This window comes from Cervus canadensis, chromosome 1, assembly GCF_019320065.1.
Source record: "Cervus canadensis isolate Bull #8, Minnesota chromosome 1, ASM1932006v1, whole genome shotgun sequence".
Taxonomy (NCBI): domain Eukaryota; kingdom Metazoa; phylum Chordata; class Mammalia; order Artiodactyla; family Cervidae; genus Cervus; species Cervus canadensis.
The window spans coordinates 108,594,816-108,611,237 of NC_057386.1; the positions used below are offsets into that span (position 1 = coordinate 108,594,816).

A 16,422-nucleotide genomic window follows, 5' to 3' on the forward strand; every position below is an offset into this window, starting at 1 on the left:
CCTGTGGCAGGGTGCGGAAGTGCACTGAGGACCCCTGTCAGCGTCGGCTCTCCCTTGAGCTGGCCTGCCGATCAACAGCATCTCCCACTCTAACAAACTCTAATTCCCTCTCCCTGTGTCTCATGGCTGGAAATTCTTCTCCAGCCCGCACCCGGACCACGGACCGCGACCCTGCCCAGAGAGCTGGTGTTGGGCCCGTCTTGGCACAGAACACGTGTGTTCAGTGCCTGTGGAGGAAGCAGTGCCTTGCCTCCTGCCTCAGTGCTCAGCGCCCTTCGAGTTCTGCGGGGGCCGGGGACGCTGCATGTGGGCTTTCCTAGGAGTGGCCTGCAGGATACTTTCCGTTTTTAAGAGCCGTGGTTTGACTTTCAAGTGGTGTTTGATCTGCCGCTTGTGGAGGGCGGGGGCGCCCTTTGTTTTCCTTTGCTGATTCCTGGTACCTGTAGAGGACACTCCCACTTCCTGTGTGCCTGGGGATGTGTAATTAGCTTTAGGCCGGGCTCCTGGAGCGGTCAGTCCTGTCCGGGGACATCCTGGTGAGAGGTCTGGCCACCCAGGCTGAGTGCGGGCTCCTTTCTGTAAACGGGAGCAGTTGTACCTCTGCCCTTGCCTAGCAAAGAATTCTTTTAAATGAAAAAGTCTCTACAGATTAATAGGATCATGGCTAAGTTTTTTACGTTTACAGTTGTAACATAATACATACTGATTTGCACCTGGTACTAAGTTTTCTAAAATCTCTCCGAAAGGTAGCTTTTATATTAAATAACGTAGTAATTAATTACACCTTCAAAATGAAAAAGATGGGTCAAGGGTACCAGTACTGACCCCTAGGACAAGTAGATAAGTCTAGACAGGCAGATTGAGGGTGTAATTTTAGGTTGTTACGTTTTATTCATCTCTTGCACAATCTTCGCTAAGATCAAAGTTGCCCGTTTCTGAGGAAGCGCTGTGTGTGGTTGCCACGGAGGCCGTGTGGATTGGTGGGCAGGGTGCGGGCTTTGGACGGGAATGCTGTCACTGAGAATGCTGGCCCGGGGAGTCACCCTGTCCGCCCTGCCTCTGGGCCTCAGGGGCGGTGCCGGGCGTGGGGCCTGCCCGCGGGGGCTCGGGGCGTCTGTGTCTTCCCGGGTGGGGGCAGTGCACGTATTTTGATGTTTTTGTTTATAAGAGATGTTTGCTATTTTAAGAAACAGTACTGGAGAAATACAAGTGACACACCCCGTGGATTATTGTTATTTGAGCTTGTCCTGAGCGCATGCAGAGACCCAGCATCCATCCTGTTCTGTGAGGACAGGTGCTTATCCCCCACACTTGACTTCTCTGGGCTGGAGCTGGTGACACCCTGTGCGGGGAGGTGCCTGGTCTGTGCGTGGCTCTCGGGCCCTGGCGGGGTGCTGCGTGTGTGTGTGTCTGTGTGTGGAGGTGCTGTGTGGGGGTGCTGCGTGTGTGGGGGTGCTGCGTGTGTGGGGGGGTGCTGCGTGTGTGTGTGTCTGTGTGTGGAGGGCTGCGTGTGTGTGGGGGTGCTGCGTGTGTGTGCATGTGCGTGTGTGTGGGGGTGCTGCGTGTGTGTGTGTCTGTGTGTGGAGGTGCTGCGTGTGTGTGCATGTGCGTGTGTGGCGGGGTGCTGCGTGTGTGTGGGGGTGCTGCGTGTGTGTGCGTGTGCGGGGGGGTGCTGCGTGTGTGGCGGGGTGCTGCGTGTGTGTGTGTCTGTGTGTGGAGGTGCTGTGTGTGTGTGCATGTGTGCATGTGTGTGGGGGTGCTGCGTGTGTGTGTCTGTGTGTGTGGGGGTGCTGCATGTGTGTGGACCTCACAGTCGCCTGGCCGCTACCCCAGACCCAGGCTCCTGGCCAGCAGTCCCCACTCCTTAGCCTGGTGCAGAGGACCAGGGTCTCTGGTCAGCCTGTTTTGGAGCATCCTTGCCCTTAATAGGGGTCATTTTAGAAAATTTTGGCCGTTTTTTCCCCCTGACTTGTCTCAGCAGTTGGTGGACACTGTTGACATTTTACAGATGGGGGCCCTGGAGTTGTAGATGTAATGAATTGACAGTCCCGCAATATAAAAACTCCTCCTGAGACCTGAGAAACTTGGGAATATCTTGCTAAATTATTCATGGGGATAGAAAAAAACAAACTCATGACTGAGTCTAGAATCTTATTGCATCAAAGAAAATTTTTTTTAAATATATTTTTTGGATATATGTGGAATTTTCCAGGATTGCAATTACTGTAGACACTGAGGGGAAATTGTTCTCCGCTTTTTGAAGTATGTTAGGGTTCTCCGGAGAGAGATGGAGAAGGAAATGGCAACCCACTCCAACATTCTTGCCTGGAGAATCCCCCTGTCAGGCTCCTCTGTGCATGGGGTCGCACAAGTTGGACAGGACTTAGTGACAGAGCCAGCACCAGCAGCGGGGAGAACCAGTAGGACAGCAGCAGCCTTGTTAAAAGGGGTTGGCTTCTGCAGCTGCGGGGCTGAGTCGTCCCAAGGCCTGCAGTTGGCAGGCTGGGCCCCCCAGAGAGTTGGTAGCAGAAAACACCAACATCCCACCTCAAGCCAGCAGGGAAGAGTTCCATCGGACTCCAGCCTTTTTGTTCTATTTATGTCTTCCCTTAGTTGGGTAAGGCCCACCGACATTAAGGAGAACAGTAAGCTTCACCTACCTGGTGAATTCAATTATTGATCTCAATCAGAAATGCCCTCACACCCACAATACTCTTCGGCAAAATGTCTGGGTGCCCCATGGCTTAAGTTGACAGAAGATTAGCTATATCCCAGAAGTGTGGTTCCCCTTTCAGAAAACCACATTATTGGGAGCATTCATGGGAGATGGCGTGTACCTGAGTTGCCAGGACCTTGTGCCCAAGTCAGGACTGTCTGTACCTGTCATAGTGATTCAGCTCAGAGCTGTGGGTGTCTGACTGTTTAATTCCTAGTATAGTCTTGCTTGAACAGTTATTTGTCGAAATTCACGTGTGTTTTATTGTAAATCATTTTCATGTTGTTGGCACATTATGTAGACATTTTTAGAAAGAATGTGTGTCATAAAGAGGATATCTTTGGATTTCATTTCAGCAGTAAAGGTGTGCTTACATATTTGTTAGAGAGAGGGGATCCGGGTCCGGTGGTGAGAACCACTGGTCCGAGAGAGCACCCTGGACTCCGCGCTGTCAGTCTCCCGGGCCGGCCCGCGTCGCAGCACGCGGAAAGCTGCTGCTGCGCTCTGTCACCTCGGACGCCTGCACAGCCGCCGTCCTCCGCTTTATCTTGTCAGGCTTTCCAGCACCGGCGTCTGCTTTCCAGAAGCTCTGGTTTGATGTCATTGGTTTTCCTACAGAATAGCAGTATTCAGAAGTAATGCACGTGCCACACAGCTCACCCACTAAAATGTGAAGTTTAGGAATTATCTGGCGATTCAGCGTTTAGAACCGCATGCTTTCACTGCCGAGGGCCCGAGGTCAAACCCTGAGCTGGGGAACTGAGATCCTGGAAGCCTCACAGAGCAGCCAGAAAACGATGTGAATTCAGTGGTTTTTAGTACATTCACAGGGTCACCACCACCACAAGGCAAGTTTAGAATGTTTCATCCCGAAGAGAAGCCTATGTCCATTAGCACTTAGTGCTCTGTCTCCCAGCCCTAGGCAGCCTCTGTACGGCTTTCTGCCTCTGGGTTGGGTTTTTCTGGAAAATTTGTTTAAGTGGGAGTCATGGAGTACATGTTCATTTGGGTCTGGCTGCTTTTATCTGGTACAGTGTTTTCAAGGCTCATGCATGTTGTGCCTGTTATACCCAAGTAATAAATAGGTAACCGGATGGATAGACCGCATTTCTGCGAGTGTGTGTGTGCTCAGTCGTGTCCGACTCTTTGCGGCCCCCTGGGCTTTAGCCCACCAGGCTCCTCTGGTGGGGATCCATGGGGTTCCCCAGGCAAGAATACTGCAGTGGGTGGTCATTCCCTTCTCCAGGGAATCTTCCCGATACAGGGATGGAACCCACCTCTCCTGCATTGGCAGCTGGAGTCTTAACCACTGAGCCACCTGGGAATCCCTTACATCTGTTTATCCATGGTCAATTAATGGACATTTAAAATGGAAACAAAAAGTTATTTTGTATGCAGAAAGCAGGTAAACAGAGAACTATATGATAATGTATATCCAGTAAGAAACAAATACGTGCTAGTAACTAAAAAGTTATTTAAATGCTAGCAAGGAATTCTGTCATGGTTTAATTGGTAATTTTTGAGGTTGTTCAGGTTTTTCCCCCCCTTTTTTTTTTTTATCATCATGCATAATGTTCCCGTGGACATTTGTGCATATGTTTCTTTGTGGACAAATGTTTTCATTTCTCTTGGGTATGTGTCGGTAGTGGAATTGCTGGGCTTGTGTTTACCACTTGGGGAACTGCCGGACGGTGTTCCAAAGTGGCAGCACTGGTTTGTGTTTCTGCCAGCAGCCTGTGAGGGCTCCAGTCACGCCGCATCCTCGCCGATGTGTGTCACTGGCGGTCTCCTCACTTGTAGCCATCCTCGTGTGTGGGAAGCGGTTGTTCGCTTGCCTGTACCTCTGGGCAGAGACAGTGACGGTCACACTAGGCGGATGTCAGGCGCTCAGGAGCCATGGGCAGCACAGATGGATACAGAACAGTTTCATTGTTGTAGTAAGGTCCCTTGGGTTGTGCTGACCTGGGAAAAGTTTAGAGAATGGGAGCAGGGCTGAGTGTTGTGGGAAGGAGGGCTGCCCTGGAATTTGGAGCAGAGAAACTTCGGGGAACCATTTACAAGACAAGAGACTTGGAAAAGAGAAGGTGGTACAAAAGGAAAGTGAGAGGCTGAAGGAAAGGTTCTTAGGATCTTGATTTTTCTACAAAATCAGCTTAGTGACAGGTCCAGCCATTCTCTTTCCTTGTACAGGTGGAGGAGCAGAGCTGCTGGTCGGCAGGGGTCAGCATAACCGTGTTGCATATGTTCCGGGAAGCGTCTGTCTGGGTCAGTTTTGGTGTCCTCTGGGAGCCTGGAGCGAGCAGCTGGTGGATTCGAACTTGAGGGAGCATCGGCCGTGGGCCGAGCGCTCATGGGGTGCGGAGGAAGAAGGCTGCAAGCTTGGGAGCAAGCGGATGGTGATCTGATGACCAGGCGCGGCGTTTTCTGGACGGACTAGCCGAGAAGTTGGCTGAAGGCTGGAGAGGAGCCGGAGGCCCCGCGTGCTCTGCTTGTGGAGTGTGGCGTTGGTCAGAGCGCTCTGTCTGCTCTGAGGCCTTGTCACGGGGAGGCGGGGCGGGGCCCTTCCCTCTGTCTCACTGCTCCTGCCCCCGGACCAGCTGGTACAGTTTGTGTCAGGTCGGGCAAGATGGATCTGGAGCGTTTGAGCACAGTCTGGGTGAAGTGGTCGTTGAGGCTGTTGGAAGGAACCTTTTCTCTTCCAAAAGGTTACTCTGTAAGTTTCCCTTTATTTTTAATAGTGTGTAGAAACCTTCCTGAAACAGACCAACCTCTGTGCTCAGCGTCGCTGTGTGTAAAGGCCCTTGCATTCACAGCAGGCTTTCACTTCTGTTGGTTGTGTTACTTTCTCTGCCCGGACCTGGCCAGCGTGTCTCTCCAGACACGATCTTTCCGGCTCTGCTAATAGAGGTGCGTTGAGGGCTTGTTCTGGCCTCAGTGCTGTGTGCTCTGCCATCCCAGGTCCTCCAGCCTGTGGAGTCCAGTGTGCTCCACTTAGGGGGGAGGTTCCTGTCGCGGCTCTTACAGGGTATAGAATGCCCTTACTGTCTGAAAGAAACGTTGAGTCTTCTGTTCTGATAAGGCATTTTGGAGCTTCCTCTTGATAAAAGAGATATCCTGGGAAATATATTTAGATCCTGATATTGGAGTTTCTGGGCTGTCTGCTGGCTTATGTGCAATGTCACAACAAATATTTGAACCTAGGACTGTGCTGGATAATTTGGAAAGCGTGATCACCGTGAGACCTGTAAAGTGGCTGATTCTCACTGCCAGGACGGTTATTGCTTCTCTGCACATGCGTTGTGTTGGCTCATTCTGTTAGAGATCTGGCGTATTCTTTGTACTGAGAGAACTGGAATGCAGAGTAACTTCAGATCAGTAGTGTTCAAGAAGGAAGTGCATTTTTGATTAACAAGTCTAAGAATTTTTCCTCATTATTTTCTCTAACGACATCTAGCTTTCAGACATTTTTATTTCATGGTAAGATCCTTCAAAAACAAATTTCTAAAGCACTTTCTTGCAGTTTTGTTCTTGGTATAATGCCGTTTCTCTCCACAGATTTGCCTGTAAATGCATCACGAAGAGGCAGCCCAGAATGAAGAAAGCAAGCAGGAGTGTTGGCTCAGCGCCTAAGGTGTCGGGGATAAGCAGAGTTCAGGCAGCAGACAAAGCCAGGCCCGAGAACAGCTCCTCAGCCTCTGCGGGCAGCAGACCCGTGAAGCCGGGGGCCGCAGCAGCATTGTCGAAGGTATTCATGTGCCGCCTTTACTCGCATGGCGGGTGTGGGGGGCGCATCTCCCTGTGAGCTCTGACCTCCGCAGACGCTGTGTCGCGGGGCCTCTGCTGTGAGCTGTCTGTGAAGGGGCTCACGGTGTGGTGGGCCTCACTGGTGCTCGGGCGTCTTCAGCGGCGACGCCCGGTGGCAGCTGGCTTGCGAGCAGAGTGCTGTGCCTGCGGGGCAGAGCCCCCTCCCGGAGCCCGTGGAGCGCGGCGTGGAGGCGAGTCGTCTGCAGGAACAGCTCGAGTACCGAGAAACGGCCGGCTGTCGGGGGAGCAGGAGGGCGGTGTGCGCCGTTTCCAGCAGGGGAACGCTGTTTCTGCCTGAGGAGGCTTGATGGGGCACGCACGCGTGCAGGGTCTGGCTGGATGGCCAGTGCGGCGTTCCCGAACCCACACGGGTTCTTCTTCCCGCCCCACCCTTTAACACACTGCCCTGAAGACTGTGCTGACCCAGTATTAATCCCACGGAGAACTGGGTGGTCTTAGTGTGTTAGAGTGTGACTGGTTTTCTCGTTACACCCCTTCCTTTGGAGGCTGGCTTTCTCCTCGTCGTCACGGGGAGTGAGGTGTTGGAGCCGGGGCTTTGGGGGCAGGCCGGCCCGGCTGGCCGTGTGCGCCCTCGGGCTGCGGTCGGAAGGCAGCGGTGCGCAGGGCCTGGCTGAGGGCCGGGCCTGTGTGAGTGCTGGCAGCAGGGTTTCTGCGGCTCAGCCCGGGAAGCTCCCTCGGCCCACGAGCCCCTCCTGACGGCGGCAGCCTCCCCGTGCTGCTCTCGGTGTCCGAGAGACTGCCCGCGCCTTTTCTGCTGGCCTGGCGTTTTGTTCGGTGGACAGAGAGCCCCGTGGTCTGCCTCCAGTGTCTCAGGCCAGAATTCATTGTTGTTCTTTGCTTGCTTGTTCTGAGGTGGAAGCTTTGCCTCTGCAGAAACCTGGAGAGCGTTGCTGCTTGTCTGATGGGGAGAAAGCAAGCGGTGCCTGAAACACAGTCTGTCCAGAAGCTTCTGTCCACGCAGGGCTCCACAGATGTGACTTAACTGTTGTAAGAGCACCTCACAGGGCGCCTCGCAGGGACAGCTGACGAGGGACTTCCTCGTATGTGTGGGAAGGTCTAGCAGGATGTGCTAGTTTTTCTATCCCTGGGTTGTCGAACCTGAAGACAGACTCATTCCAGGGGCTGGGAGATGCCCCCAGGTTTCTCCTCGCGCTGCCTTGCTGAGTGGCCGGGTGTCACCCTGTGACCCTGGGGCGGTACCCGGAGTTGGCCTTTGCCCTGCTTCTTCAGTCTGAATCAGCACGCTGAGCCGTTTCCTCTGTGACAGAGCTGCCTCTCCTGTAGGAGAACTGGGGTTTCCTGCCAGTCATTCAGCTGCTGGGCTGTCTTTGCAGCGAAGCGCCTGTGGAGCTGGGTGACTTGTGACTTCGGGGCTGGAGGAGCAGGTTGAAGCGTTGGCGTGGGACGTGCATACTGCCAGCCGCTGGCAGGCAGGCTGCGGTTCACTCCGGAGCGCGCCCGGAGCGCGTCGGGCCTCGGGAGGCGTGGGCCCCGTGGACGGCGCCTGGTCCTGAGCAGTGAGTGCTTCTCCATCGTAAGGCGGGGAGAGGCGTGTTCTTGCTGTGTGCCAGTGTCTGTGGCCTGGGCCCCGCGCAGCTGGCGGACTTTTACGGGTTGTGTGTGTGTGCGCACTGGGGAGGGCATGCAAGAGGCGATACTGTTTGGGGACGCTTTCCCCTTACTGCAGCAAGTGCTTTCGTTTAAGAAGGATAAAGGGTCGTTGAAGAGAAGTTGGAGTGAAAACGTAAGAAGGAAAGAAGAAAGTAGTGAAAATGGAAAAATTGGAAAGAGCAAAAGGGCTTGGAGAGCCCACAAACCTAAGTGCTGCTTTGTCTTTCCTCCATGTTTCACTGTGCTGCTCCAGTATACGGTCACTTCCCACAACCCGAATTCATCCCTGTACGGGGTGATTACATCCCTGTAACTGTAGCCCTGATGGTTAACCCCAAGAAGGAAGTGCTCGACTTGTAATCACTTGGGTGCCACGTGCACACACCGCTGCTGTGGACACCCCCACGAGCTCTGTCACTGCCCAGGGCTCACGGAGCCTGGGCACTGTTCCTGCAGTTGTGGGGTGTGGAGATGTGCCTTTCTTTTTTAAAAAGTAATTTATCCCTTCTTTGCTGCCCTGGGTCTTCACTCCTGTGTGTGGGCTTGCTCTAGCTGCAGTGAGGGAGGGCCGGTCTTGAGCTGCGGTGCGCAGGCTTCTCGCTGTGGGGCGCGGGCTTCAGGCCCCCAGGCTCCAGCAGCTGCAGCATGGTTTCCGCAGGCACAGGCTGCGGGCTCTCCAGGGCACGGCCTGCAGGAGTTGCGGCTCAAGGGCTTCCGTTCCTTTGTGGCCTGGGATCCTCCCAGACCAGAGACTGAACCCATGCCCCATGCATCGGCATGTGGGCCCTTAGCCACTGTGCTACCAGGGAAGTCCTGTTTCTTTCTTTCTTTCGTTTTTGGCTGTAACCCAGGATGGAACCCAGCCCCAGCGTGGAAAGTGCCAGTTCCTCACCACTGGACTGCCAGGAAGTCCCAAGTTTATGTGTTTCTTTACTTCTTGTTTCAAAGGTTGTGGCTAGATTTAGTGAGATGCAGAGAAAGACCACTTCACCTTAGTGGGCAAAACTTTTGGATCTTTATTCAAAAAACAATTCTATTTGTTTATTTTTGGCTGCGGTGGGTCTTGGATGCCATTCGGGCTCTCGTCGCGGTGCATGAGCTTCCTGTGGTGGGGGCTTCTCTTGTTCAGGGCACGGGTCTAGGCCCTGGGCTTCAGCAGCCGCGGCGCGTGGGCTCAGCAGCTGTGGCGCAAGGGCTTAGCTGCTCCAAGGCCTGTGGGGTCTTCCCAGATCGGGGATCAGACCCCCATTCCTTCATTGGCAGGTGGATTCTTCACCACTGAGCTTCCGGGGAGGCCCTGATTCTTCGATTTAAAAGCATGTTTTTGTTTCTGTTTTTTCTCTCATAGATCTTTAACTCCTCTGTATTCTCTCTCATTTCTAGGAGAAGTAAAATCAGATTTCTTCACTTCTTTTTCTTAAGTAGTAATTTTATGCCCAACCCAGTTATCTTAAGAGTACTTGTTTTCTTTTTTAAAAGCTCACATGTTTTTCAGTCATCTTCATAAAACATAAATAAATCAAATGGTCTTTCTCAAGTAGAACGATCATTTAACCCTCACTGTAACCATAAAGTCTCCAGTTTTTTATTTGTATGTTGTGGGCTTTTTAAAAAATCCCCTTCTTTCAATTTTGGCTTAGGCTACCAGAAAAAAAAATAGATAAAGGTTAAAAAAGTAAATTTCAGAGTAACTTCTATTAGATGTTGGCTCCTCACTGGATCGCTTCAGAGCAGTGGAGGTTCTTCCTCACTCCTAATGCCGCTTCTCTAGAAACTGCCAGATGGCGCGCAGCGCGACTCCACGGCTGCTGGTTGGTGAGTCATGGCCTAGATGAGGGGTAGCAAGTAGGGTGTCATCACTTCCTCTCACCCCTCACTGAATCTGGCACGTGGGGGCATATGGTGGGCTCCCATTGACATCTTTGAGTACATTGTGATTTTCACATTTTTAAAAAGAAGTTGCAGTTGTTTATGAGCCAGCGAGAAGGTTCCGTTTCTGCAGCACCAAGGGATGCACTGCCTGGTAGCTGCCAGGAGGTCTTTGCAGAGGTGTTGGACTCAGCCGGAAAGTCAAGGGCTTTGTTTAGGATTGGAATGTTATTTAGTCTCACTTTATCTAATCAGTTTGTTTTTAATCTTCTGTTGCTTCTAGACCAAGAGCAGTGATGACCTTTTAGCTGGGATGGCTGGAGGGGTGACCGTGACCAATGGTGTCAAAGGGAAGAAGAACGCCTGCTCTTCCAGCGCACCACCCGCGCCCGCCCCTGCCATGAGCACCGCGGAGAACAGGCCCAGGACCAGCACAGGTGCGCACTCGGCGGGCTCACGCTGCCCTGCCATGCAGGCGGGGCGGTGGTGCTCAGGGGACGGTGCTCCCGCCGTTCGGTCCTGGGGAACGTCTGACCTGTGCACGGCTGTGGCATTTCGTCTCCACGTGCTCGTCACCCTGTCGCTTGGGCCGTTCTCGGCTCCTTGACACCCACCTTCAGTTCCAGGTGTCATCCACACATAACCGATTCTCTCTGAAAGATAAGTGCTCTTTTAAAAATACATTCACAATGCCATTATCAGGCCTTATAGTAATCATTTTTCAAATCGCTACTTACTCAGTAAGTATTTGAATTTCCAACTGTCTTATAAATACTGCACACATGTGCTTGCTTGCTTGTCTGGATTAGGGTTTACCAGGATTCATTAAGGCCCACAGACGGTAACTGCTGGTGCTTTCTCAGTCTTCATGTTTAAATCTGTGAGTTTACCATCCCCCCTTCTTTTCCCCTCACAATTTAGTTTTTGTAGAAACTGGTTGTTTGATCTATAGTTTCTGGGTTTTATTTCCTCCTCTTTGGCTGTGTCATGCGGCTTGCAAGATCTTAGTTCCCTCACCAGGGATCGAACCCAGGCCCCAGTGGTGAAAGCACAGCGTCCTGACCACTGGACCTCCAGGGAATCCCTCTCGTGGTCTGGATTTTGGTATCTCACTCCTGTGATGTCCGTGACCATGTCCCTGTGTTCTCTCTGTTACTGTCAGTGTCCCTGGGTTTGGAGCCTTGATGGGACAGATTTAGGCTCCTCCCGTACTCCCGCCCGCTCCTTCACACGGGACCGTCGTCTGTCCATCAGGTGGACCATGGTTTCTGGCTGTCTCCGCTCCCTGAGGTTAGCAGCCTCTGATAGTCCGTGCCTAGATCCATTCATTCCAGTCCTGCTGTTCTTTCTTCCTTCATTAGCAGCAGGTTTTTTTTTTTTAAGATCTCATTCTGTAGTCCAGGGAGTAACACTTTATATGTTGCTTCTTACACTGAAAGAAAAAAGCTTGGAAACTTCCGTAGTCTTAGGATACTGTGCTTGTAGTTAAGTGTGTGAAAGCAGAGCGGCAGAAACCAGAGCAGGCGCTCGCTCGCTCTCGTCGTTCAGGTTCTTGTCCCCGCTGTGTGTGCTGGACTTCCTCCTCGGCTGGGCATGCCAGCTGTCCCCCGGCCTTGGCCCTCTGTGGCCTCTTCCTCCCACCCAGACCTCGACGCACGCTGACTGCAGCGGCGCGGTCGCCAGGAGGGGCGTGGACAGCCTTATCTGGCTCTGCAGGCGTCACCCCGTCCTCTCTTCACTGCACCCCGGAGGGCGGGGCCGTCCTCAGAGCTGTCATCTAGAGGCTTCTCAGCTCAGCATCGTGCAAACCGCGTGCACCTCCGCCTGGCAGGTGCTTCCCGGGCGCCCTTCCTGTGCCAGCCTCAGAGCTGGTGATGGAGCACCCTGACCCATAGGTCTCCGCCCTGGAGCCCGGGTCTTCACCACGTTTAATGCCCCGGCTTGTGTGGTGAAAAGGAGGTCCAGGACTCTGACTCCTCACACCCCCTCCCTCCCCGGCCTTGAGAATTTCCCTGTGTGCAGACGCGTGCGTCCCTGCTGGCCCGCCTCCCGCCCTCGCGGGCTGCATCCAGTCGTCACCTCCCCAGGCCCTTTCCCAGCCTCTGTTTGCAGTCTCTCCGCTGCCCTTGAAATCTAGTGCAGATTCGTTATCCCCTCTCTCTTCTTGGGAGAGCGGGCTCTTCTCCACGAACGTGGCCTCCCTCCGCTTCACTGCTCTGTCTCCCACACTCCTCCTGCTCCTCTTCCTCCTCCTCCTGCTTCACGAGGCGTCCTCTGGCTTCCTCTCCACCAGAGTGCTCGTCTGTTTCTTTCCTGCTCAAGAAAATTCACTGAACATTGTTGTTGCGGCCCCCTGAATTCTTGCTGGCGTTCAGGGCCTGTGGAAACCTCCCTCTCCTGCTCCATCTGCCGTGTGGCCTCACTTTTCCTTCCTGTATTTGATGCCACTTCCACCACCTCGTCCTCATCTGCCGAGGCCACCATCCGTTCCCTGTGCTCCCCCTGAGCCACGGCGGAAGCAGGGGCTCTTCCCACATCGTCCCCGGCAGGCAGCGCTTCCGCTCTCCGCTCCCTGGTTAGCCTGGTACTGACACGTGAATAACCATTTGGCTCGTTATGAATATTTATTGGTTGGGTCTGGGACTTATTTTTCAAAGTAAAAAGTCTAATGATTTCTTTAAGTATTTGTGGCTATTTAAACACGTTCTTTTTATATTAAATACACGGTCATGTCAATCGTTTGCAGAAGTTTAAAAATTTAGCAGTTGGTAACAGTGTGACTTGTTTGATGCGTGTGTTATGAGGCCTTAGCGTTGACACCACATCGTTTTCTAACTCCGATAAAGGCCGAGTGGGTCCTGGTAAGTTGCAGGTTCTTGCCACACGGCCTGCCTGCGTTTGAATCTTGGCTCATCCATGTACATTACCTGTGGGACATTGGCAGATGATTTATCATCTCTTTTTGGGTTTCTTCATCTGTAAAACAGGATGATGGTAATGAAACCTGTGTAAATTACTGTGTATGAGCTATTATATGTGTATTATATGTGTGTGTAGTGAGGATAAGTGCATGCTGCGTATTTTAATAATTCTTGTTATTGGTGCTATTTGTGTGGCACTTCCCAAGTGGTGCAGTGGTAAAGAATCTGTCGGCCAGTGCAAGAAATGCAGCTTCCCTCCCTGGGTCGGGAAGACCCCGCTGAAGAAGGGGAAATGGCAGCCCCCTCCAGTACTCTTGCCTGGAACGTTCCACGAACAGAGGAGCGGTGGTCTACCATCCATAAGGCCACAAAGGATCAGACGCGACTCAGCGACAGCACGCACACGCGGCATTTCATGATGTGAAGTTGTTTGCGTTTTCTTTCAGCACGGTTTTCTCTTCATTGTGGCAGCTTAGGCTTCTTGTTCGTCCCGAGGCTGCCTCTCCCTTCTGGTCATCCATGGCCTGCCTTCTTTCTGCTTCTGCGGGTAGTTTGCTGTGTGAGTGGCTATCCCTTGAGGCACCTTCCTGTAGCCTCCCCTGGACACTGGGCTCCAGCCACCTGTTGCAGTCCATGGTTTAGGACTCAGGTCCGTGTGTATCATTGAGACACAGCTCACATTCCATAAAACTCGCCCCTTTCAGCATGCACCTCCGTGTGTGACCTCTGTTTCCACTGGTAGATTAAGGGTGATTGACCTTCCTGTTTGGAGGGAGCTGAACTTGACCGTAAGTAGCCAGACTCTCAGGCAGACTATCACAGTCACTGTGCAGCTCCTCAGACCACTCCTCCTTCACCTGGGGCGTAACTGTGTGCCTGTCTCCTGCTAATTTTCTGCCTTAAACTCTCTGTCTTAATCATGTAGGCACGAGTTCTTCAACCAAGCGGAGCACTTCCACAGGTAATAAAGAGTCCAGTTCTACTAGAGAAAGATTACGTGAACGTACCCGACTAAACCAGAGCAAAAAACTGCCTTCTGCAGGTCAGGGGGCTAATGACGTGGCGTCGGCCAAACGCTCACGCGGTCGCACGGCTGCGGAATGCGATGTCCGCATGAGCAAGTCCAAGTCGGACAATCAGATCAGCGACAAAGCTGCTCTGGAGGCCAGAGTGAAGGATCTTCTCACCTTGGCCAAAACCAAGGACGTGGAGATTTTACACCTGCGGAGCGAGCTCCGGGACATGCGTGCTCAGCTGGGCATCAGCGAGGACCCCCTCCCCGAGGGCGACGAGAAGTCCGAGGAGAAGGCAGGCAGCGCCGCGCACCAGCCAACTGACGTGGAGTCCACGCTGCTACAGCTGCAGGAACAGAACGCCGCCATCCGCGAGGAGCTCAACCAGCTGAAGAACGAGAACCGGATGCTGAAGGACCGGCTCAACGCACTGGGCTTCTCCTTGGAGCAGAGGCTGGACCACTCCGAAAAGCTGTTTGGCTATCAGTCGCTGAGCCCAGAGATCGCCCCTGGTAACCAGAGCGACGGCGGGGGCACGCTGACCTCCTCGGTGGAGGGCTCGGCCCCTGGCTCGGTGGAGGATCTGCTGAGCCAGGATGAAAACACGCTCATGGACCATCAGCACAGCAACTCGCTGGACAACCTGGACAGCGAGTGCAGTGAGGTGTACCAGCCCCTCACGTCCAGTGACGACGCCCTGGACGCGCCCTCGTCCTCGGAGTCAGAAGGCGTCCCGAGCGTGGAGCGCTCGCGGAAGGGGAGCAGCGGGAACGCCAGCGAGGTGTCCGTCGCGTGCCTGACGGAGCGGATCCACCAGATGGAGGAGAACCAGCACAGCACGAGCGAGGAGCTGCAGGCCACCCTGCAGGAGCTGGCCGACCTGCAGCAGATCACCCAGGAGCTGAACAGCGAGAACGAGCGGCTGGGCGAGGAGAAGGCCATCCTCATGGAGTCCCTGTGCCAGCAGGGCGACAAGCTGGAGCACTTCAGCCGGCAGATCGAGTACTTCCGCTCCCTCCTGGACGAGCACCATGTGTCCTACGTCGTGGACGAGGACGTGAAGAGCGGCCGCTACCTGGAGCTGGAGCAGCGCTACGTGGACCTCGCGGAGAACACCCGCTTTGAGAGGGAGCAGCTGCTTGGCGTCCAGCAGCACTTAAGCAACACGCTGAAGATGGCAGAGCAGGACAACAAGGAGGCGCAGGAGATGATCGGGGCGCTCAAGGAGCGCAGCCACCACATGGAGCGGGTCGTCGAGTCCGAGCAGAAGGGCAAGGCGGCCTTGGCCGCCACGCTGGAGGAGTTCAAGGCCACCGTGGCCAGTGGCCAGATCGAGATGAATCGCCTGAAGGCCCAGCTGGAGAACGAGAAGCAGAAGGTGGCGGAGCTGTACTCTATCCATAACTCTGGAGACAAGTCTGACATTCAGGACCTGCTGGAGAGCGTCAGGCTGGACAAAGAGAAAGCAGAGACTCTGGCCAGTAGCCTGCAGGAAGACCTGGCCCACACCCGGAATGATGCCAACCGGCTGCAGGACGCCATCGCAAAGGTACTGTTTAGGTAGATAGAGGGTTCTGGAGCCGCGCGGCGCGGGTGTAGTTCGCGGCAGGCTTCCCGAGAGCCGGCAGCCCCGCTGGTGTGCCACTAGCTTTTCCTGAGCTGATGTCTTTCTAAGCTGCTTGTGTTGGGATGGAGTGAGAGTGTTGTAATGATGTCACTCCCACCCTTACTTTTTCACTGTGGTCCTGTGCCTGTGAAAGGTTAAGTAAGGCTATAGAGCCACAGCTGACAGAAGTCCCCAGTTCCGGGGGTGCCTGCTATGGAGCCTGACATGTCTGGGGAGCATGTCATGCGGAGTCACAGTGCCCTCACGGCTGTAGTTTGACACAAGAAAAACGGAGAGCCAGAATGCCAGTCTGTGGAGTCAGCAGGGTCTGCCTCCTCTTCTCCTCCTGTGGTGTGGTTTTTCAAGTAGAGTTCTGTGAGTTTGGGTTAAGCTGCTGTGCCATTTGCATGAGAGTCTGTTGTTAATAATGTTAATCTTAATTTTTTTAAGGGATGACTTTCAGAGATACAGTTTAGGCGATGTATTTGTTGGTGCATACATGTACGGGGGCCCCCATGAACTAACAGTTTTAACAGTATTTGAGAATTTTTGGTTTCTGTTTTTAATTTGATATTGAAACCGTCAGAAAGCAGACATCATTTTTGTGGGAAAGCATGCTAATCGTTGATGAGATGCATGCCTTCAGTCCAAACTTTGGAGAAGGGAAAACTTCCAAAACGTCTTCGTAAGTACCTTAGTGAGGTTCAGCGTGATGTCAGCGTGAGTTCAGTGGTGTGGTGGTGAGCCATGCTGAAGCATGTTGTGTGACGTCCGAGTCACTGGGTGCCCACAGTGGTCACACGGCCCTCCTTGCTCTCGCAGAGCAGTGCCCACTTCGCTCCCAGCCCAGGCGGCCTGTGC

At 53.5% G+C, this 16,422-nt stretch overlaps 1 protein-coding gene across 4 annotated transcripts in view; it reads left to right on the top strand.

Moving 5' to 3' along the window:
• Positions 1–16,422, top strand: part of SPECC1L (sperm antigen with calponin homology and coiled-coil domains 1 like) — an 85,761-nt gene that overhangs the window by 18,071 nt on the left and 51,268 nt on the right. For 2 of the 4 annotated variants that reach the window (XM_043434469.1, XM_043434476.1), the window contains exons 2-4: positions 6,272–6,461; positions 10,305–10,458; positions 13,868–15,504. In XM_043434469.1, the coding sequence (XP_043290404.1) occupies positions 6,309–6,461; positions 10,305–10,458; positions 13,868–15,504 (1,944 nt within the window). In that variant the 5' untranslated portion in view covers positions 6,272–6,308. Of the gene's footprint in view, positions 1–6,271; positions 6,462–10,304; positions 10,459–13,867; positions 15,505–16,422 lie in introns of those variants that run through there. The other 2 variants (XM_043434464.1, XM_043434484.1) reach the window with 2 other exon arrangements.